The sequence below is a fragment of the Lupinus angustifolius genome, chromosome LG03 (assembly GCF_001865875.1).
Source record: "Lupinus angustifolius cultivar Tanjil chromosome LG03, LupAngTanjil_v1.0, whole genome shotgun sequence".
NCBI classification, from domain to species: domain Eukaryota; kingdom Viridiplantae; phylum Streptophyta; class Magnoliopsida; order Fabales; family Fabaceae; genus Lupinus; species Lupinus angustifolius.
In genome coordinates, this window is record NC_032011.1 from 16,046,325 (window position 1) to 16,069,741 (window position 23,417).

Consider the following 23,417-nt stretch of genomic DNA (forward strand, 5'->3'; position numbering starts at 1 on the left):
GCTATAGGTAGAAGATGGAATAACTTAGACTCCAATCTTTCATGAACCACATGATAATCAATGCCAATATTCTTTGTTCATTCATGAAACACGTAATTGACAGCAATATGCGTAACTGATTCATTATCACAGTACAACAGTGTAGGCTTTTCATACATTACTTTGAAGTTATCACGCAAGTATGTAAGACATTGTATCTCACAGCGAGTGGTTGCCAAGGTATGATACTTAGCCTTTGATGAAGAACGAGCCATTGTGGTCTACTTCTTTGACTTCTATGAAATTAGTGAGTTCCCAAGAAAGACACATCATCTAGTGATTGATTTCCTAGAATCAATACAAGTAGCCCAATCAGAACCACTAAATGCCTTTAAATGAAGAGTGGAATTGGATGAATAGAAGATACATTGGACTAGGCTACCTTTGGTGTACCTTAGTACACGAGTTAGAGCTTTGAAGTGAGTAATGGTTGGTTGAGCCATAAACTGACTCAATCGTTGAATTGCATATCTAATATCTTGTCTAGTATTATTCAAGTATAAGAGTCTACCAACTAATCTCCTATATATTGAAGGATCCTCATAAGGAGATGCATTGTCCTTGTGTAATTTTGTGGTTTTAACAAAGGGGGTATGAATAGGTTTGGCTGCTAAGTACCCTATATCAGAAAGTATATCCAAGGCATACTTTCTTTGGCACAAACTAATACCAAGTTTAGACATGGCCGAAGTATTTTAAGTGCCCAAGATCTTTTATTTTAAACTGCTTATCTAAGTGTTGCTTCACAGAAAGAATCTCTTGGATATTATTTCCAAATAGGACTAGATCATCAACATAGATGAGAAAGGCAATGAAAAAGGGCTTATAGTATACCCCAAATTAGTTAAGAATTGGGACAATTTTGTGAAGCACTGCCTCCCTGGTTGCTTAAGCCCATAAAGGACTTGTGAAGTCTACATACCTTGTGAGGTTCAATGTAGATCACTCCTTGAGGAAGGTCTATATAGACTTTTTCACAAAGGTCTTCATGCAAGAAGGCATTATTCATATCAAGTTGGTGCATTTCCCATCCTTGTGAGGCTGCTATTGCAAAAAGAAGCCTAATTCTAGTCAGCTTGATGATTTGGGCAAGGTATCAAAAAAGTCAATTCCCTTAGTTTGGATATAGCCCTTTGCCACCAACCTATCCTTGTATCTCTCAATAGATCCATCTGGCTTGTGTTTAATTTTGTATACCCACTTAGATCCAATGGTAGTCTTATTTGGTGGTAGGTCCACAATACTCCAAGTGTTATTTACCTCAAGAGCATTAAGCTCATCTTGTAGTGTTTGTATCCATTGTTGGTGTTTGACAGATTGGTGATAGTTTCTTGGCTCATTATGGATGGTGGTGGTAAGGGTATGGTGCAAATGGGCCTAAGACACAGATTTGTAAGATAGTACTGAGGTAAGGGGTGATATATATCCTTTGGTTCTATTGGCTTTGAGGTATTGAGGAAATTATAGTGAAAATCTTGTAGGTATATAGGTGGTTGCTTGACTCTACTAGATCTTCTAAGATTAGAAGCAAGCCTATTTATCTTGGTATCTTGAGAACGTGTGTGAGGTATAGCTTTGTCATTGGTGCAATTGCTAGTTTGCACAAAATCATAGTTAGTCATAGGGATCCATCATAATGTCATACTCAGTAGGCTCATAATCATTAGTCTCATGCTTATTAATATTTTCAGGATTATAAGGGAAGATGTGCTCATAGAAAACTACATGCCTAGATATAAGTATCTCTCTAGTCTGCAAATCAAACACTATATACCCTTTTGTCCCATTCTTGTAACCTATGAATATGCACTTTCTAGCCTTTCGGTCAAGCCTATTTCTTTGTTAAGCCAAAGTGGATGCAAAACATTGACAATCAAAGACTTTGATTTCCAGAAGGATAGGGGAAATGTTATTTAGTAACTCAAAGGGAGATTTATTTTTGAGTCTAGGACTAGGCAACATATTTATGAGGTATGTTGCATGAGAGACAACATAAGACTAGAATGTCTTAGGGAGTTTAGACTGAAACAAGGTTAAATTTAAAGTGGGGCATGAAAAGAACATTATGCAGTATTAGTTTGTCAGAGAAGGTGATTGTGCCTGCAAAGTTGGCTCGAGTAATTGAGCCATTTGGCAGGCTCACGGAAATAGGTTTTATCATATGATAAGCATCAAAGTTTGACAAGTCAGGGCAAACATGATCGGTTGCCCATGTGTCTAGTATCCATGGTGAGGTGATACCTGTAAGTTCTTCATCTTCTAGAGGCGGATCAGTATTTTCAGGGTCAAAAAGCATGATGCTTAGTTGGTTTACTATGTCGTGAAGATGTAGCACCAATGCTTTGAAGTTGTGATGCCAATTGAGCATACTACTCTGCTACAAAATTGAAATTCCCACCTTGTGTTCCCTCATCTGGTTGCATCTCCATTGTGCCTTTGCAATTTGTAGGGTTATTGACCATTGCAGTATTGATTGAACTGCTTTCTTATTTAGATATATTTCCTTGATAGTTAGGTGGGAATCCATGCTTGAAGTAGCATGTGTCTATTGTATGATTTCCTCTTCCACAGTGAGTGTAGACTTTCAATCGACCACCTCTTGCATTGTTGTATCCTCTTCCTACTTCTTTGGTTATGCCTTGTACGTATCCACCTCTTTGTCATGAGGATCTTGAATCACTACTATTAAAAAATGCCTTTGAGCTTGCCTGGTTTGATTCTTGTTGTTCTTCTTGTTGCATAAGTAGAGAGCATGCCTTGTTTATTTGGGGCAGGGGCTCCATGAGCAATATTTGTGCATTGGTAGTATTGAACTCATCATTGAGCCCATTTAGAAAGCATATGACATATTCAATGCCCCTACGGTTCTTGACAATCTTCATCATTTGACACTTGCACTTTGTTTCACATACACAATATGGCACTGGTCTTAATGATTCAAGCTCATCCCAAAGAGTCTGTAGACCAGTGAATTACTCACAAATGTTCCTATCTCCTTGTCTAATGAAGTGTAGCTCTTATAGGACATTAAAGATTCTAAAGCAATTCCCTTTGGAGAATCTCTCCTTCAAGTCTTCCCACATTTCTTGAGCATTGTCAATATAAATGGTGCTTTGTGCAATTTGTTTTGTCATAGACTTTGTGATCCATGATAGTATCACTGTGTTACAGTGTTCCCATGTATCATATTCAAGGTCTATTTCATTTGGAGGTTTGATAGATCTATTGACAAACTTAAATTTGTTCTTGGACAACAAGGCTCTCTTAATAACCCTACTCCATGTATGATAGCTGGATCCATCAAGTGGAGGTGTTACAAGAACTGCCCCATGATTCTCTCTTGGGTGTAGGTAGAAATGATTTTGTATATTGTTGTAATTGGAGGCATACTAGGTTACCTGGTTTGCTTCAGGGTTATCCATTTTGGTTGCCTTCTGTCTTGAAGAAAGAGTGTTTCTTGAGCAGTCTTTGATCACTTATTGTACAAGGCGTGTTGAGGTTCTTGCAATAGGAGTGTTTGGGTTCTATCAAGCTCGTGATACCATATAACTTTTGTGAAAATAAAATCAACTCTTTTGCATTTCTCTTCTTGGCTTGATTTAAAAAGAATCCAGCCTTATATACAAGTGGAAACAAATGTCTTGAAGAACAAGTCAACCCATCAACTAACTAATTAGTTGCAACTAACCTAATAAAAACGTGCCTTAATTACTAGAAGCACAATGACTAAATAATACATAATAACATAGCCTAGAAATATAAAACATCGTGCCATATTTGATGCATGGCCAAGTGCTTCAGGCTGCACCAGAATTGTTGTTTCACCTTCAACCTAATGGCCCAATGTGAGGCCAACCCAATACTCATTACTTTGCTTCATTATGCCATTATAAGCTCTTCCAAATGTGTTATAATTTAAATATATAAATAAGGAATTAATAAATTTTCAAAGTATAAAACTAAAACTAAACTGAACTCTACAATGCATTTGGGGAGAATAAAGAGAAGACTTAAAAGTCATGAAATACATTTATAACATGACTATGAAGCCTTCATTTATATTCATTTTATTCCAAAGCTCAACTCTCAAACAAACCCTTGGTGTTTTAGCTGTTAGGATTGTTGTATGAGAGATATTATATCCTAAAGAGAGTTGTATACATTCATGTATGTTATAACTTTTTTTTTTATGAACAAGTTTTTCCTCAGATTTTAGTTTGTGGGTTCACTAGCTTTGATTATAAAATTCTTTTTTATTTTTTTCAAATCTAGTTAAAGAAAGTAATATCTATGTACTGTCAGTATAAATATTTTACACAATCATACATTATTTATTCGAATTACTTTGTTCGAAGAGTCAATAGTGGTTAAATTTAAATCATAGATGATACAATAATAATGTATAAAACTCATACATTGTAATTACATATTTCTTTTCTAACCATACGGGTGCTTGTTTTTCTAGCAGATATAAATATAGATATAATCATAATATAATTTCTCCAAGTATATCAATCACATGCTTCATTATTAAAAAATAATACATTTTGTACAGAAGATGTCATTGTCTAAGAATCACAAAAGAAATTTAGATAAACTTGAGTAGCTGACTTCCTACTCAATAATTTATTACTTGTTTTGCCACTTATTGATTCAAACAAAAAAAAAAGTACACATTGGTCCTACTATATTTAGAAATCATATCTTGTGGCTAGAAAACAATGCCTGAAAATATTACCAAATTGAATGGTTGATATCTATTGTCTAAGATCTTGTCTCATATATTGTCTCGCATTAATAAAAATATGTCAATTCAAAAAATTTAAGACTTCATTAGTATTACTGTTTTTTCTTTATTATAATTCGCGTAAAATAACATATGAGACATAATCTATGGCAATATGAGACATAATCTATGACAATAGATCTATTTTCCCATTTTGTGGACAGAACAATCATATTTCAAATGTTGGAACTTCTGACATAAAACCATGTATGGCCTGATATAATGATCGAGATAATATACTTCTGTAAGGATCACTTTCCCTTTTCTCCTTTAAATAATCAAGACATCTCTCAACCTCAGATTTTATTTCTAAGTATAGTTCATGAGCTTTTTCTCTGTCTTTAAGTTCCAGTTTCCTTCCTGTTATATAATATTTGATTAATCTAAGATATCAAAATAATTTACAACTACATTTGATGGATGTTAAAAATATGAACATACCTTTTGTTTCAAATGGTTTTCCAAAATAAAAGTAGAACCTGCCAGGAACTTTAGGGAAAAATCCAGGGAAATAAACTGGTTGATTTCCCAACTCACCAACAACATCAGTCCTGGATTTCACAATATACATGAGAAGCTTATAGTAAAATCATTGTTGCATGAAGAACAAATCAGAACAACTTTCCTAAAGATTGCATTGAAAAATCAAAGTTATCCTAAAAGTAGGTAGAGAATTAATATATCAAACTGTCATGATTTTTTCATTCATATTTACCATAGATGTGAAAACCAAACCGTACAGGCGGTTGAACCAGAAAATTGGTCTACATACTAATACGATACAACAATTATAATGGACATGTAATCGTGTTGATTAAAACTGGCTAAAATTGGTCACCTTGACAGGTTTTAATTCAAACCGTACTGGTCATATTAGCTTTCATTTAAAATTACAATATTTTAAAATAACTTAATTTCTACGAAAATATTATAATAGAGGATCAAACAAACAACCAATACCTTTTTTATACTTCTAAGTATATATTACGTTCTTTATTAGTTTTTTAACATTAATATTAATATAATAAATATGTATATAATTTTACTAGTACAGTATGTGGTTTAACTAATGAACCACTTTAGTTGAACAACTATACTAGTAACCTGATCGGTTTGATGACCAATACAATATTAATAACAATGATATTTACCTTTTATTTTTACATTAACCTTCATTAATATTAGTTTACTAATTATCTCTCTTACTATAAAATCACTATTAATACTAATGACAAACAGAAAACTAGTTATTAACGTATTCTTAAACTTCTAAATGAAGAAGTAAATAATATAGAAGATGGAAAAGAAAAGCAATAAATGTAATACATTATGGTTCATAATAGGTATGAATCAACAAAAAAGCTAATTGGGATACCTCAACTGTGGAACCTCCTTTGTTTGGTCTTCTATTGCAGACTTTAAAGGTGGAATTTTTACCATGTCATCATAATCAAAAACTAACTGAAAAGGCCAATGTAAGTGTTAGGGTTTAAATGCAAGTTGAAGGCAGCTACAGATCATTGGAATAAGAAACTAAAAGGTGGACATATTATGCATGATAGACAAAAGTTAATCAAAAATTGAATTTGTAAATATTAAGCTATGCACAAAATACCAACATTACGGTCGTCTAGTGGTGTAAAGTTCCGCTAGATCCTCAGAAAGACCAAAATGTCAAGGGTTCGATTCCTGAGAGCGACATTTGTTGGGAGGGACAACCTTACACCCAGAAAGGAATTAATTCTTTACTATGGGATGATGGGATACCATTGGTAGTACAAAAAAACAACAAAATGGCCATGCTTTGCCTTCATGACAAGCATTTTCAGGCAAGAATAACTTTGTAAAGGAAATGGATTAGCTTAGTGAAGATCAAAACTTACATTACCAACATCATCTTCACCAATAGTGCCAAAAGGTACAATTTTGGCTCCAAATCTAGCTGCCATTCTGACAAACTCAGATTGTTCAGGCCAGAATAACTTGTATTCTTCACCCTGAGAATTTAAACAACCTCATTTCAGAGCATAAATACAGATACAGAAAAAAACTATGCTTACACAACAACCAATTATTTCTCATATTAAAAGCCAAAATGATACATTACATATATATGTCAATCATTTAGCCTCCTTTTTTAAGTTTTTGATGTTCAATAACAGTGGCTTTATGTTTTAATACTGGAAACACACTTGACACCCCAATATTTTATATGTCTGGGCTTGGGGTTCCATTTCAAACTGCTGCATTTGTCATATGCCGTATGCATCAAACAGTATAGAAAAGATGTTACACTATCTTTCAACAATATGATATTGAATGTCAAGCATCTCATACAAGGTCCTTTATGCTGTCATTATTTAATGACATGTCAGATAAAATTCTATGTCAAGAATGCTATCTACATAAATGTGCTTACAAGCGGCATCACTTGAATGATTTTTCAATGATGTATGTAGTTTTTGAATAATTTATATTTGAATATTTAAAAATAATAATATCCAAGTGGTGTCATGCACTGTGCCTAACTACCTGTTACGTGGGAGCCTAAGACACTGGGCCATCCTTTATCCATGTAGCATCATATGTAAGCACGTCTATAGGATACCATTGTTAACGTGAAGTTTTGTAAGTCAAGTCACTAGATAATAAGTGGACTTAGACATGGAACTTCTGATAAATATTTTGGAATAGCATGAACGGAGACTACAAAAAATCTAACAAGGACTTGAGACTAAATGACCCCTGTTTACACAGACATAAAACTTATTAAACCCCACAAAATATATTAAAAGACCAGCATGGAACCTTTTTCCAGTAATAATCATGTTCTTTCTATACAAGGAAAGTAATAATCATGTTCTCCAGAACATCTATGACTTATGACATTTCATGCAACCTTTTTTCAGTTCACATATGATTTTTAAACTACACAATGGTGATGGCTTATAACCTATTCATCTCATATAAGTTTTACATGCTCTTTCTATAATTACTAATCAAGCTAACATTAGGTCCAAAATGCTGCTACATACAAGATTCATATCTTCAACCCCTTTTACTATCTCCTTCCCTTTTCAATTCATATATATAAGTCACAGACCTTAGGAGGAGTCAAATGGCAGATCCATGATTCCATGGGAAAGATAAAACTCACTTGTAATAGAAAGAGTTTTCTTACTAGGATTTACCTTCTTATGAAGAGCCTCACGCATACCTCCAGGAAATAACAGTATATGAGACTTGGAAGACAAAAGTTTGAAGAGACCTGTTGGTCCTACAGGAACAGCACCCATAAGTCTTTGTGCATCAAATGCAGACTCGTCTGGCAAAAGTCCTCCTGCTTTTCTGATAAACAACATTGGATGTGCTAACCCTCGAACAAGTATATTTCTTTCCATAAAAATTCGACTGATCAAGGGAACTATGTCGAGTCCAAGCATCATGTGGTAACCAACAAAAAGAACAGGCCCCTCTGAAGGAATTCCAGCAAGGCCCCTTTCAACTGTTCCATCCTCCAAAGTTGAGAGCATCACAGGACTTGTAATAGTGTTAATGAAACTGGAAGCATTTTAAGTGAAAAGTGGCAATGTTAAAACTTGTTTGATTATAATAGAACTCAATTAATCATAATTTGTAACAGTGTTAATTAAACTAGAAGCATTTTAAGTGGAAAATGGTAATGTTAAAACTTGTTTGATTATAATACAAATCGATTATTCAGAACATATAAAGAAAATTGTTCAGCTGCCAGGGTTTCAACCCAAACACTCACTTTATGTCTCACAATTCTACCAATTGAACAAACTCTCGGAGCAAACTTACATGTGTTTAGAATTTAGATATAACAATTTACATTAATTGTACTGATGGCTTACACCATCAAATTTATCCTGTTAATTGTACCTATTTGATTCTATTGCTTCTTTGGCTTCATTGGGTGTTGGTGGTAAAAAATCTGATACATAGTCATGATACTTGCCACGACGGTAGAGAGAAGCACGCTTGATGACTGTTACCAGGTCAACGCTACCTTCCTGCGCAGTGAACAAATGCACTGCATTAGGGTCTGTTAAGACTTCACACTGATATTTGGTATTTCTCTCTCCTATCAAATGCGTAGGAATGTAACATCATGTTGCATGCATGAAGCAGAAAAATATAAAAAGAGAAATTATACCAAAAATAGGAAATGTCCACTGCCTTCAAATTTACGAAGCTCACATTTTGGAAGTAACTGGCGTAGTCTTTCACCTTCCTGTTGACTAGGTAGTAACCGATCATTTCCACTAAAATGAAAAACACTAAAGCTCAGTTTCGTTTATACAGAAGAATCATACACTAGAAGCAGAAAATATGCTGTCTACATGTGATATTAAGTGGGGTTATTTTACTATCCATAATGGGATTCATTGTACAATTTAAGCTAATGCACAAATTAGAAACTAAAAAAGGAATTGCAGTCAGGAATGTTAGACCCTACTAGGGTCATCATCATCTAGACCTTTTAGATACGAAAAATCATTTTGAGATCAGATAATCAATTACTTCTCTCATTTAAGCTGGTGTTTTTTTCCCAAGTTAACCATAGCAATTTATCCTTAACTGGTTAACAGACCATTAGATTCCTCAATTAACAGATTCCAACAGATTCAGAAAAACTAGTTGATCTAGTTGTTTCCATCATGATGATAATGGTTTAGACTTCAAGAAATTGGTTTTAGAACTAAATTTGGGTCCTCTCTATCAGTATCCAAAGGCTCTAATTCTGCCAACTATATTTTTATTCTTCTAACTAAAAGCCAATGTTAACAAAGTACATATGGTTCCATATTTTGAATGATACAAGATGGACAAGTCAAAGAGCATGAACCTGCAAAGTATCAAAGTCTGAGCTTTGATAGCATGAAGGCGTGAATTGACATAAGCAGAAGCTGACTTAAGTAGCTTTAGTTTCCACTGAAGTGTTTCTATTGGCAATATATTAGCAAGAACCTGAAAACTCAATCAACATTAAATTTCAATATTCAAAGTAAATAAAGGGAAAGCTCAATCTGAGCACCAACGAACCAAAGTAAAGAAAACACAGTCATGTCTATGTTATTTGGAAGTCCAACATATTGAACTTTTAAGAAGGTTATGTTAAAAGAAATAAATTAAAATAATCTATCCAACTTTGAATTGAAATTTCTTCTGCAATATGCTTTAAGAATTGTCATTAATACTCATACAAAATGCTTCATATATTCAAAGTACAAACAAAAAGCCATGCATTACTGTTTAAGTAGGAATTTCATTTTCTTTTTAAGAAAATGAATAGCTGAATCTTACAGGGAGAGATCCTGAGAAAGTAGTAAAGTCCTCCAATAACTCTCTAGCTGTATTTTGCAAAGGAAATCCTCTCACCAAATTATCCAACAGCCTCAAAGGGTCACCTAATTTTACAAGAAAGTTGAAGGAATAAATGGAGAATGGCACAATTTTCTTTGCTAAAAGATAAAGACAGAACACAGGTGCTTAATCTATAATAAATGATCTTTCTCTTTTCCCGATAATTGTACTGTGCTTAAGGATATTACAACACCAATAATAAATGTTTTTTTCTAGTAGGTGGAGCCGACTATATGGATTAAACACTGTGCTCATAAAACTGATAAGCCATTTAAGTCTAGATCCTTCCTAATGCTAAAGGATATTGAAGTAGAAAATTTAGCATAAATCCTACTGATAAGCAATTCATGAACATTTGACTAAATATTATCAGAAGCAACAAAAGGGAGACATTTCATTGAGCAAGTTTACTATTTAAATATTAGATATAAATGAAATGAAGGAAAAAACTGACAAAAAGAATCACAGTGAAGCACCAAAAAATGCATGAAACATTTGTGGTAAAAGAAGAAAATTATATCCACAACAACCTCATATGATGTGTAAATCATGGAGCAAAAATGCAACAAAATCAGGGATGCATGGAAATAGCAACCAAATTACATGTAGATGATATAAAATTGATTAACATTTCTTATTAACAAATTCAAAGAGAAGTAAAGAACATAACAAACGAATTATGTCTATAATTTGAAGCATTGAAACAACCTAAAACCTACAATTAAGCTAAGCTGAAGTTACTACTAAGAAAACTGTGTGGCAATGCAAACAACCTACAACTGGAAGCATAGAGGCAGCCCAATTAAGACGTGGCCTTTTTAAACTAATTAAAATAAACAATATTTGAAATTTGTCTGATATTTTTGGGAGTCCTAATTTAAAAAGATAATGCCTTCTTAGGGGGCTAATGTGAAGGTTAGGCCTTTTCTGTGAGGGGAAAATATTAGCCATTAAGTATACTACCCTTATGCTTGGCCTTCACAAGGGAAGCATTTCTCATGGTACCCAGCATTGGGTTGTGTTTCAACAGGTACCCATAATTGCAAGAGGTACACAGCAATGGTATTGGTACCTATAATTCTTTAGAAGTAGTGTAATTAGGTCAAGGATCTTATATTTGTTCTTTTTTCATATTTATTGTTTCTTTTGGCTTAAATAATGGTTCAAAAGTATACGAACATATATAGAGCTTTTAGAATGAAGTTAGACGCAAATACATCAAACATGGAGCTTGAGAAAATAGTTTTTTTTTTTAAGTATAACCTAGGGAGCAAGAAAAACAAACCTGGCATCGAACTGAGAATTTCTGGCGGGAAAAGAGAGAGTGGACCATGCATAGCTTCCAATAACGGTGTTAGAAGTTGCCACTGTGATCTGCCAAATGAAGTAGCTGCCAAATTGTGTTGTGAAAGTGAGGTCAGGCACTTAGTGTGTTTTTAAGTGAGATACAATCACAGCAAATCAACTTCAATATTGTACAGGAACTTTTTCTCAATGGTGTGCTTATTATAGAATTATCAATGAGTGGCATTGTTCTGAAAACACTAACCCACACCATATTTGTAAGCAATAGCTTACATCAGTATCCCAGGCTAACACCAAGTATTGTTAGGAAAAGTGTAGAAGGTGCTTGGTTGCATTAATTATCAGACTTGCCATTACCATATCTATAATTTAACACCAATTTTTGTTGGGAAACATGGGAAGATGATATACACTTGGGTTAGCACCGACATGATCCCAAAATACTTGAACTCCCAAGTCAAGGACATGCAAATTATTATTACATTTTAGTTTCTACTCAGTGTGTGACTTCTTTCTTCTACATTGTCTTGAATTCACTCAGACTTGCCATTACCATATGTATAATCTAACACCAATTATCATATTGATCAATGTATACATACAACAGTAAATTAGTTTATTCATCATGGCTACCGGAAATTATTGAGTTCAACTCTCATTTTCTGTCATGCAGCTTACAGTATTAAATTGTGTTAATTTAACTACTCATGAACAATAAAGTTTAAAGAATTATATCTTATCTAACATTACCATAAGTTACCTGGGTTTGCCAAAATTAGTACAACATCAATGTCAGGGATATGGGCTGCAACGGCCAACGCGAGGCATCCTCCTAGAGATTCTCCAACAAGATATATGGGTCTATTTGGTAACTGTTGATGTTCTGATCTAACTGTTTTCTCAACTATTTTCACAAGCTCTGCAACAGGGAAACATAGAGAACAATAAAGTATGACTTAAAATACTGGAGAAACAACATGAATTTTCTAAAAGTGTATGGAATAAAAATATTTTATCCCATTTTCAACAGGACAAACATGCTCTACCATTTTATGAAGATGCATGCCTATAATTAAATCAGATACAACAGATTAAGCTAATGGTGAGTGTCATAAAGTTCAATAACATTACAAATTAATATAGAGGAGTATTGGAGAAGAGAATGACCTATAAATGGTGTTCGATCCGCAACTGGAATATGCAAGCACCAGACATCAAAAATACTGCATTCCAGAGAGAAAAAATAGAGAGTGATCAAAAGAGTATTTCTAGCATATCAGTTAATACTGTTAGGGTTATCTAGCTATAAGAAATACTTTGGCCTTAAATTCATCTCATCAACTATAAGGCGCATTCTTAAAAAGAAAATTGGATATTTTTAACATGTGTATTGTCACATTTTAATATACCAAAACTCATGGTAGTTTTGTGAGTGCACTTAGGCATTAGCATTAAATGAACACAAACCTTCCCAGTTTCTGATGATGCGAAGTAAGTCCAAGTCCCACACCATCAATCCCTGTAATATTTCAAGCAATTTGTACGAATATATTCATTAGTATCCCTGTTTTTTGATACCGTGGCATGAAGAATAAGACTGAAAAAATATTGAATCTTCAAAGAAAATAGACTAGAAGCAGCGCTTCAACACACACCAGATTGAAATGACAAGACAATTCAACTTGTGCTTTGCTAAAGAATTGAAAGCACATATATAAAGATTTGAACAGCTTTTGGAACATATAGTTTAGGTTGAAGTGTTTGGTATCAGAAATATTTCGTATTTTTTGGAATCTAATAGTCTCATCAAAGGTGTGAATCCAACCTTCAAAATTTAGATTATCATACATGGAAATCTCACATTTCCATCTTTTTTTAACGAAATCTCACATTCCCCATTTGAGATTCTCAAACATTACTTAATAACATTGTTTAATAAATATAAATTGAGTAACTCATTCTTGGAAATCCAAAGACAAAACTTCTCAAAATTTTAAATGCCACACTTTGCTATATGAAATTACTTTTTCAACTTCTTTAAACAATTTTCTAAAGGTATGTGTTAACCTTCTCATTTATTTAATAACTTCTCAAGGATTTGAAACTGTATTACAAAGTAAAATTTACTTAGCAATAAGGCATTGGTTTTATGGTGTAAGGCTCTCCTAGATCTCTAGAATGACAAAAAAAGTTAAGAGTTTGATTCCTGGAAGCACACATGTTAGGAGAGACAGTAATGATAAGTGTTATAAGGGTTACTTATGATAAGTGTTATTAAACATGGATGAATAGTAAGTACTGAACACTGAGTCAAAGGTTGGGTTAGTGAATTGTTTGTAGGATCAATTGTCTTAGTTTATATTAAAAAATTGATGATATTAACATTATAATATACAATTAAAAAATAGTACATTCATACAAATATCTAATTAAACAAATATTGAAGAGAGTTCTCCACAGGAATATTTTTTTGGTACTATTTAGGGCATGCTATTATATTTTTGGGTAAGGAACTAATCTTTTTCGGGGTGTGTGGTTATTCCTCCCAATAAGTGTCGCTCCCAGAAATCAAACTCTACCTTTTGGTGTCTTGAGGATCTAGTAGGACCTTACACCACTAGACCAACACATTCTTGGTCAACAAGAATATTCACAAATGAATTTAAAATATCATCAAACAACATAACTTATTCGCTTTAATCACAACAAAAGGACACAAATAACATTAAAACTTAATTAAACAATTAAAGTTTTGTTACAACATAATACAAATGAAATCAAATAGTAAATAAATTATAATTAATTTACATCTTTATGAGTAACTAGTAACTCATTCCTTACCTCAGTAGGTATGCTCATATTTCTGTTTTGAACAATGATTTCTTAATGAAATTGATTCATACTTTCATTTTACTTGCATTCTAGGAGCAAACCGTCCACGAATAATGATAATTTTGTTGGACTTCGAATATGAAAGAATGAAATTATCAACTATAATTTGCTACCATCTATAGAATGCAAAGTGAACAATGTTATGACATTGAAGTGGTGGCACTAACTTCCTCTCTGATGAATTCAAGTATATTCATCTTGAAAAGGATTTAAAACATGTTAAAATAAGTGTAATATCTATACTATAAAAATTTATAAACAGTCAGTACACCATACACCATTTATTTATATTACTTTTATTTCAGAATTAATGATACAATAACAGTATAAAAATATTTTATACTGTTAATATGTACATTGTTTTCTTCAGTGAATTTAATATATTGTGTATTCTAGTACATTTAAACTTATAGTTGTATGATAGAACATATATTTCATTCATATGACAATTTACATTCTATACTTTGACATTTCTAGCTCGTTATCATTTTGATCAAATTAATATAAAAAATAACTCGTGTATAGCACAATATATTAATTAATAAAACCTATATTTTTTAAGGACCAAAATCAATCTTTTATTAGGACCATAAGATTGAGAAATAGAAAGGGAAAGAAGAAAAAATGATTCTCAGCTTTTAAAACTAAAAGTCATAGTTGTATAACCTTGACTTATATTAAACAAGGGTTTTTTTCAGTGCTCCCCTTTGAGTTTTATGATTACATGCCATCCCTAACTATTATTATTGATTTATTAATCAAATAAATTAATGTTATAGCATACAAGTGTTGGAAGTAAACTGCATGTTAATGTTAACATTGAAAGTGTTTGAAATGAGATGTAAAGAATAATATTAGCATAGAAGTTAAAATTGACATTGTTGTTAACATTTTCTCCTTTTCAATAAGGATGGTTGTTGCATACTCAGATTGTGATATTATGGCAACACTTGCCACTTGGGTTTTGACATATCGCTAAAATTCTTTTTTATTATGGCAATGCTTTGGTTTTGGTGATATAAGTTCCCACAGTAATCAATCTTTCATCAGCTCGTTGGTGGGGCAATTCTAAACTTTCCACTAAAAAATTATTCACATCAAGTATTTGGTGAGCTTGGAGGTGGAGGAATACAACTATTTTGAATAATTTGGACTACGATATTAGTCATGTGGCTCTTCAGGTCCATCATGACTTTAGAAACCGGTATAATCTAGGAGGTTTGTGGATGAGGATACAAATATTTCTAGCTTCTAATGGGCTTTACCAACAATTGATTAAGTGAAGCTAAATGTAGATAGTAGTTGTTCCATAAGAGCAAATATTATGAGCATAGTAGTTAACATCGCGATTTAATTATAGTGAGTCGTATGCCCACTGTGAATGCGATGTTATCATTAGAGACATATGTAACCAACCCATTTGAATTTGTTCCCCTTTTGCCCTCTCTTTCTTTCCTTCTTCTTTGGTACACCTTTGTAATTACGGGTCCACCAATACCCTCCCAACGAGTAAGACCTTGTCCTCAAGGTGGAAGTTAGGGAAAGTAGCTTGGATTGATTCAAAATCCTCCCAAGTACTATCATGTTCTGGTAATGCAGTCCACTTGAGTAAAACTTTTGTGTGACCATTCAACAGTTTACGCATAGCCAACACTTTTTCGAGCACCACTTGTAATTCCCAATCGTCTATCAATCCTTCGGGAAGATTATGGCTAAACATTATCGTTGGAGGGGCTGTTTTGAGCTGAGACATATGAAAAACAGGATGTATGCGTGAATACTCGGGCAACTGTAATTTATAAGCTACCGCCCCAATTCATTCCACTATTTCGAAAGGCCCATAAAACCGAGGGCTGAGCTTCTCATTCAATTTTTGAGACAGTGACCGCATCTTATAGGGTTGAGCTTTTAAATACACCATGTCGCCTACTTGAAACTCCACCTCCCTCCTTTTCTTGTCAGCCTGTACACGCATCCTTTGTTGAGCTCTAGTCAAATTGGCTTTGAGCTCATCAATGATGCCATCCCTTTCTCTGAGCAGCATGTCTACAACAGCCACGGGTGTGCTCGCATCCTGAAATGGAATAATCGATGGAGGATCCCGACCATACAAGGCCTTGAAAGGACACATATTAATAGAGACATTATGGGAGCAATTAAACCATAGTTCAGCCCAAGCCAACCAATCTACCCATTGTTTTGGGTGTTCGGAAACAAAACAATGCAAATAAGTCTCAAGAGTCCTATTGATCACTTTCGTCTGACCGTCAGTTTGAGAATGGTATGTCGAACTAAACCTCAATTTGGTGTCTGCCAGCTGAAACAACTCCTTCCAAAACAGACTAATGAAAACGCGATCACGGTCAGACACAATGGAAGTAGGGAAACCGTGTAATCGAACTACCTCTTTAACAAATGCTTGTGCGACCTCTTTAGAAGTGTAAGGATGACATAGCGAGACGAAATGGGCAAACTTGCTGAGGTGATCCACCACCACCATAATCGTGTCTGCCCCACGTGCCTTTGGCAACCCGCCAATGAAATTCATAGAAACATCCTCCCAAACATGGTTGGGAATGGGAAGGGGTTGAAGTAATCCTACTGGTTTAAGTGCATGATACTTGTTTTGTTGACAAAAGAAACAGTTCACAACAAATTTCTCAATATGACGTCGCATACCTGCCCAATGAAATACAACAGCCAGTCGTTTATAAGTTCTAGTTATACCTGAATGACCACCCCATGGAGACACATGGAATTCTGTGAGCAAAAGAGGGATGTGGGCTGATTTGGCGAGTAGCACCAATCGTCATTTATACCATAAACATCCTTTGGCCAGTGAGTATGAAGGATGAGATTTAGGGTCCTGAACTACCTCCTGTATGAGTCGGGACAGCTGCTCATCGACAAGGATCTCATCAGCCAGCTCCAATAAATCTACATTAGTGACTATGGAAATAGAGTTGCATTCCATCACCCGAGACAACGCATCTGCCACCCTACTTTATTTGGTTGCCCCCCAATACCCGTTGTTCCAACAAATACAATGCCCCAACAAATATTATCGCCACTTTTGACCAAATACAATGGCCATTAGTTCCCTTTCGTAAATTGATTTCAGCTTGGCCCTTTCAGATAATCCTTGGCTTACAAAGGCTAGAGGATGACCTTGTTGCATAAGGACTGTCCCAATGCCAAATCCTGAAGTATCAGTCTACCTGAAAATCGGGTAAGGCTAGCGTAGGCAAATTTACCATTGATGTTTTTAATTTTTCAAAGGTCGTTTGAGCTTCCTCTGACCACTAAAATTTGTTCTTCTTCAACAATTGTATCAGAGGCCTTGCAAAAATGTCGTAGTGTTGCACAAATCGTCAATAGTAACCGATGAGACCCAAAAATCCTCTCAACCCATGGATGTCTTTCGGGGAAGGCCAATGTGTCATTGCTGAAATCTTATCCGGATTGGCCCGGATCCCTTGACCAGAAATGAGATGCCCCAAAATATTCAAGCTTCTCCGCACCAAAACAACATTTCTTGTAATTTACCCATAACACATGCTCCCGGAGTGTTTGAAAGACCACCCTTAAATGGTCACGGTGTGCCCCTATATCTCTGCTATACACCAGGATGTCATCAAAGAACACAAGCATGAACTTTCTCGAGTATGGTTTGAAAACATCATTCATGAGAGCTTGAAAAGTGGATAGAGCATTGGTGAGCCCAAAGGGCATCACCATATACTCATAGTGACCTTCATCTGTACGAAATGTTGTTTTTGGGATATCATCCTCCTTCATTCTAATCTGATAGTAACCGGATTTCAAATACCATTTAGAAAACAATGTGGCACCCCCCAACTCATCCAACAACTCCTCAATCACCGGAATTGGAAATTTGTTGGGTATCGTGATATTGTTTACGGCCCTATAATCCACATAGAATCTCTAACCCTCGTCCTTCTTCTGCACAAGGATCAATGGACTTGAAAACGGGCTCAAACTCGGCCGAATCATTCCCGCGGTCAATATTTCTTTCACAAATCTTCTCATCCTATGAATAGGGAATTAATCTCCATCGATGTGTCTGATTGTCACTCTAAACATATATCACTCAAAGAAATGGAACTTTTGACATTTGGTGTAATTGGTATAATAGTGCACATTTACTTATATGTATATAAGTTGTACATAAAGATATCAAAACTTTAAATATAGAATGTAATATCTAAGTAGTGTTAGTATAAAGATTTATATAATGAGTATATAATCTATCATTCATTTGTATTACATTAATTTAAGGAATGATGATTAAATATGAATGATATATGATGTAATAACAGTGTAAAAAAACTCTTATATTGTAAGTACATATTTTTTCTCTTAAATATATAACAAGAGTATAATATTCATGGACTAACAGTGTAAAGATATATATGCAATTAGTATAAAGATTACTATATTTGAAGAGTCAATATTAATTGAAAATAAATGGTGAATGATGTAGTAATGTACAAAAAAAACTCTTTCACTATTTCTTTTTCTCATATAAGAATTGTGATAACCTAAATTAATATCAATATGGAATATCAATAGTGTAAGTAATTTTGGTGATTTTGTGTTTCTAATCTCTCTACATACATCTTTGTATATGCTTTCCAAGGGACTCTTGAGCTAAAAAGGAAGAAAAAAACCAATGACCCATTTTTTATTTATGTATTGTCATCATTAGAAAGTGTTATACTTTGACCGGACACTATGAATTATACGCACTTAACAAAATTACTCCTCTAACCTAGGCACCAGGTGAATACAATAAGTCATAATTAACATACAATTTTATATTCATACTTATTAGGAGTAACAACTACACACTTCAAAAAAATTATTTCCTTATCTAAAAAATGTAACAGAATATTATTCGTAATACCAAAAGAAAATAACATAATTCCTAACATAATAGGATAATTAAAACGTCTAGATCTCATCTCTTTAACTCTATTGAAAAATAGTAGCTAAACAAAAATTTATTAAAAATTATGTCTACTTTATTTCATCTCCTACTTTAACCCAAAAAAAATTAAATAATGAAATCGTTGCAGAAATAATATGCATAAGTGAAAGGGAGTTTCTTTACAAAGAAATAGATAACCAAATGACCTACCTAATGATATGTTGTTGACTATTGCTCTAGTTGTAGAATTTGAGAGGAAAAATGAAAACAAAATATCTAAGGGTATGTATAAGATTGGTCGGAACAATTAAATGTATTAGTGAGAATGGTGAAATAGGTAAGGTTTGTCATCATAAATATTAATCGATTTGTGAATGGATTAGTCTTCCACCGGTTAATACTCATTTCTAACTTTGACGACCATTATTCTCCACCAACCAACACGATATTAAAGTTGTTATACAAAAGAGAGAAAAAAATGTATGTATAGGGCGTTGTAAAGTTTTATATATCGTTAGTCAATTATCCATTATTATTATTTTCAATTATTTTTTATTCTTCAAAAAAGTAATATTAATAAATGATATATAATGTATTGATTCTATATAAATTTTTATACTGATAATGTATAAATATTACACTTTGTAAAAAACAAGTATAGTATGAGTAAAAAGATAAAGACTATTTATTAATATTCGCCTACTCAACTTTGGAAGTTATTTAATTCTTATTATTTTGATTATTCATGGACCATCTTAGGCAAAGATTTTAACCCATGTATAAATGAATCTTGCAACTTATATCAATATACGAATGTTATAGAACTTTGCAATTTTCATAAGGGAAGACAGCAATTTGCATAGAATCTAATTAATATATATCTATATATACATTATCTAGAAGAAATTTGATATGCATTATTTAATTGAATATAAAAAACTCAATGACCCATCATATTCAATAAAATATTTAGCGCAATTGATAAAATATAATTATTAATGATTAATTATTGCACACTTAAAAGTTTCTAATTTCTTTGTTCCTATATATAGTAGTTACGGAGTTACCTAAAATAAAAATTACGAGATTACTAAATTAATTGACCAATCGCATCTCTATAAATAAAAAGTACTTTCTCTACCCCAAAAAAAAAGTACTTTATGGTAAGTTTAGTATATTCAAGAAAAAATCATGCCCTCGAGTAAATTAAGCTAGAGATCTTTCAACACCATAACAAGTAACTGTGATGTTCCTCAAATTATTAATGCGAGAGGATTTGTAGGTTTATTTTAATAATATAATATTAGCAGCTGCCAAATTTTAAAATAAAATTAAAGAAAAAAACTAATTACTAATAATAACTGAGACAACTATAAATAAAATGATTATTTATCTATTTATTTATAAATTTAATAAATTATTATAACATAAATAATTTATTTAAGAATTGGTACAATTTTCTTAAAATATGGGAGACGGTCTACCCTAATGTATAATGGGTTTGCTCAAGTTCAAAAAACTATAATATTAAAACAAGAAAAATAACAAGTTAAAAATAGGGATGACAACGTGCATGGATGAGCACGGGTAATAGTTACCTGCTACCCATTTCAAAATAGGAGATCATTACTCATACTCGTTCATATCCGTAGGGTACCCGTGTGTGAGTATTTGCGAGTATTTCTGGGTACCTGTGGGTCCAATGTGTACCCGCAGGTTTCCTATATTATAAATGAATTTTTAATTTTTCACTTCTATTATATTTCAAATGAGATGAAACTTAATTATGTTTGTAATTTTTGATTGAATATTTGACAAAAATGCTAAATTTATGGGTGTTTTCTATTTGTGTGATTTTTTGTTCTCATTTCGTTAACAAAAAATATATATATTCTTTGTAAAAATGCATGTTTCTACACATGTAATAATATCCAAACTCAATAAAATGTGTAAACAAAGTAAAAAGAAAATATGTGCATAATATAATGAATGTTAGAATAATGTACTTTTTATTTTAATTAAATATAAATATTAATCATATAAATAACGGGTATCCACTAACACAAGTATCATAATACTTGTACCCGCCTGTATATATTGTGGGTATTTTTTAAAAATCACTTATAATACTCACGGGTACCAGTTTGTGATCCGTACCCGTGCTCGTACGAGATTTACCTACGGGTACCCACGGGTACGAGTTTTTTTGTCGTAGTTAAAAAGCGTAGAGTTGAAAGAAAAAAACACTAATAAAAGGGCGAAAAATAAAAAGTATAGAAAAACAAAAGTTACGAGAGAAAAAATTACAATAGGAGGAAAAGAAAACATCTGATGTTTTCTGAGCTAATATTTTTGTAGGAAGAGACCAAATAAAATAATCATTAATCTTCTGTCTTCTTTCAACAAAATGATATATCTTTTTGATAAATTCACCTACAAGGCTACGACCCTAGTAATCACTAAAACGCAGAAAAATCTATAGGAAAAATTTAGTAAAAAAATATTATAGTGCTCATTAATCAAATATGGAATGACATCTTAAAATTTCATTGTCTCGTTGACTAATCTCAAAAGATTTTTCATATCAACCTGTTGTTGGTCTAATGATATAAGGTTCTATTAAATTTATAAAATAATTATAATATTAAATATTCAATTTTTGTGAACAATTTAAGATGAGCAGTCATATACTCTGAAAATGATTAGCTTTTTCTTACCGAAAATGTAATGAGATATTTTGGAAGTATAAAAAATAATTTTTCATCCATTAAAGCTATACTACATCTCTAGGTAGTCGAAAAATTGATTTTTATGAGCTGAATACTAACTACCAACCTTAAAGTTGTAAGTTTTTTACTCTACCAGTCAGGGATACGTTGCTTATAAAAAAATTGAAAATCATTTACTGCAATATAACATGAAGCTAATGCAATCCTATTCCAACAAACACATGTCTTTCTTATGAGAATAATATATCTTCTTGTATAAGGAGATAACTTATCTCATCTAACCAATAAAAATGTGACATATGTGTTATTTTGTTTATTTTTTAAAATATTTTTATAGAAAATAGTGAAACATGACACATATCTGGCAGGAGAAGATAATTTATCTCCTTATATAAGGAGATACTCCATTCCTCTTTCTTATATATATATTATTGACGAATCTTTTTAACACAATAAAGATATCAACCTTGTTGAATTAAAAAATCAAAATTTTCAATTACTCTCTTCTTGGTGGAAAATATTTATCATATTTCAAGATTAACGTCATCCACTACTCCAAAATATTTATCATATTTCAAGATTAACGTCATCCACTACTCGAAAATAAATAAATAACAAAGCATTAAGTAAAAATAATAATAATAATATGACTGAATAAAAACAAAATTGACTAACCCGGCAAAAACAGCAGCAGGGGAGATTTATCCAACCGCGAACCGCTCTCCAACGGCGAAAACCACCGCGGCGGTCCACCGTCCGGTTTCGCAATCTCCTTCGTTTGTTCCACGTAACTCCTCCAACTGCTTCTACGATTCAGCTCCTCTTCCTCATTATTCTCACCACGCTTCTCTTTCTCCGCCAACGTACCTTCTTCTCCGTTCACCTTCACCCATGGAATTCCGTTATTCGGCGATATCGCCGTCGAGGTTGTCTCCGGAACTCGGTCAACGGAATGTGCGAAACGCGGAGGCATGATAGGAATCCGGTTTGCCTTTAATTTCAGAACTGTGTGAGACGACTCCTGGCGGTGGTGAACAGGGAAAGAAGCGGCGGGACATAGAGAAGCTCCGATGGCCGCCATGGAAGTTGGTGGAGGCAAATAAGGTAACTGTAAAATGTGTTTGAAAAAGTGTAGATGAAAAGACAAATCTAAATGTTGAGTGTGTAGATTAAATGATATGAGAAAATGAAAATGTGAATCTAAAAGTTAATTAGCATTTCACTCTCAAACAGTAGATTTTAAATTCATAACTAAATATATTACTACACAATAGTGATAATAGTGTATAAATAAAAAAAATATATTGTCTTGTATTAATTTTTT

General features: G+C 33.1%; 1 protein-coding gene across 1 annotated transcript; it reads right to left on the bottom strand.

Annotated features, from left to right (window-relative positions):
* On the bottom strand, positions 4,924 to 23,201 carry LOC109343529 (acyltransferase-like protein At3g26840, chloroplastic). The gene is made up of 14 exons (XM_019581875.1): positions 22,769 to 23,201; positions 12,989 to 13,040; positions 12,689 to 12,744; positions 12,282 to 12,440; positions 11,502 to 11,606; positions 10,157 to 10,260; positions 9,699 to 9,820; positions 9,006 to 9,114; positions 8,732 to 8,862; positions 8,017 to 8,386; positions 6,709 to 6,822; positions 6,201 to 6,286; positions 5,267 to 5,376; positions 4,924 to 5,185 (listed from the first exon to the last, which is right to left on the bottom strand). Exons 1-14 carry the CDS (start codon positions 23,172 to 23,174, stop codon positions 4,995 to 4,997), a joined length of 2,115 nt encoding a protein of 704 aa, XP_019437420.1. The 5' UTR covers positions 23,175 to 23,201; the 3' UTR covers positions 4,924 to 4,994.

Coding starts and splice junctions, on each gene's coding strand:
- LOC109343529 (XM_019581875.1), bottom strand. CDS start 23,174: ATGGCGGCCATCGGAGCTTCTCTATGTCCCGCCGCTTCTTTCCCTGTT. Junction 12,745..12,988: donor CATCATCAGAAACTGGGAAG/GTTTGTGTTCAT, acceptor TCTGGAATGCAG/TATTTTTGATGTCTGGTGCT. Junction 8,863..9,005: donor GTGGACATTTCCTATTTTTG/GTATAATTTCTC, acceptor TTCACTGCGCAG/GAAGGTAGCGTTGACCTGGT.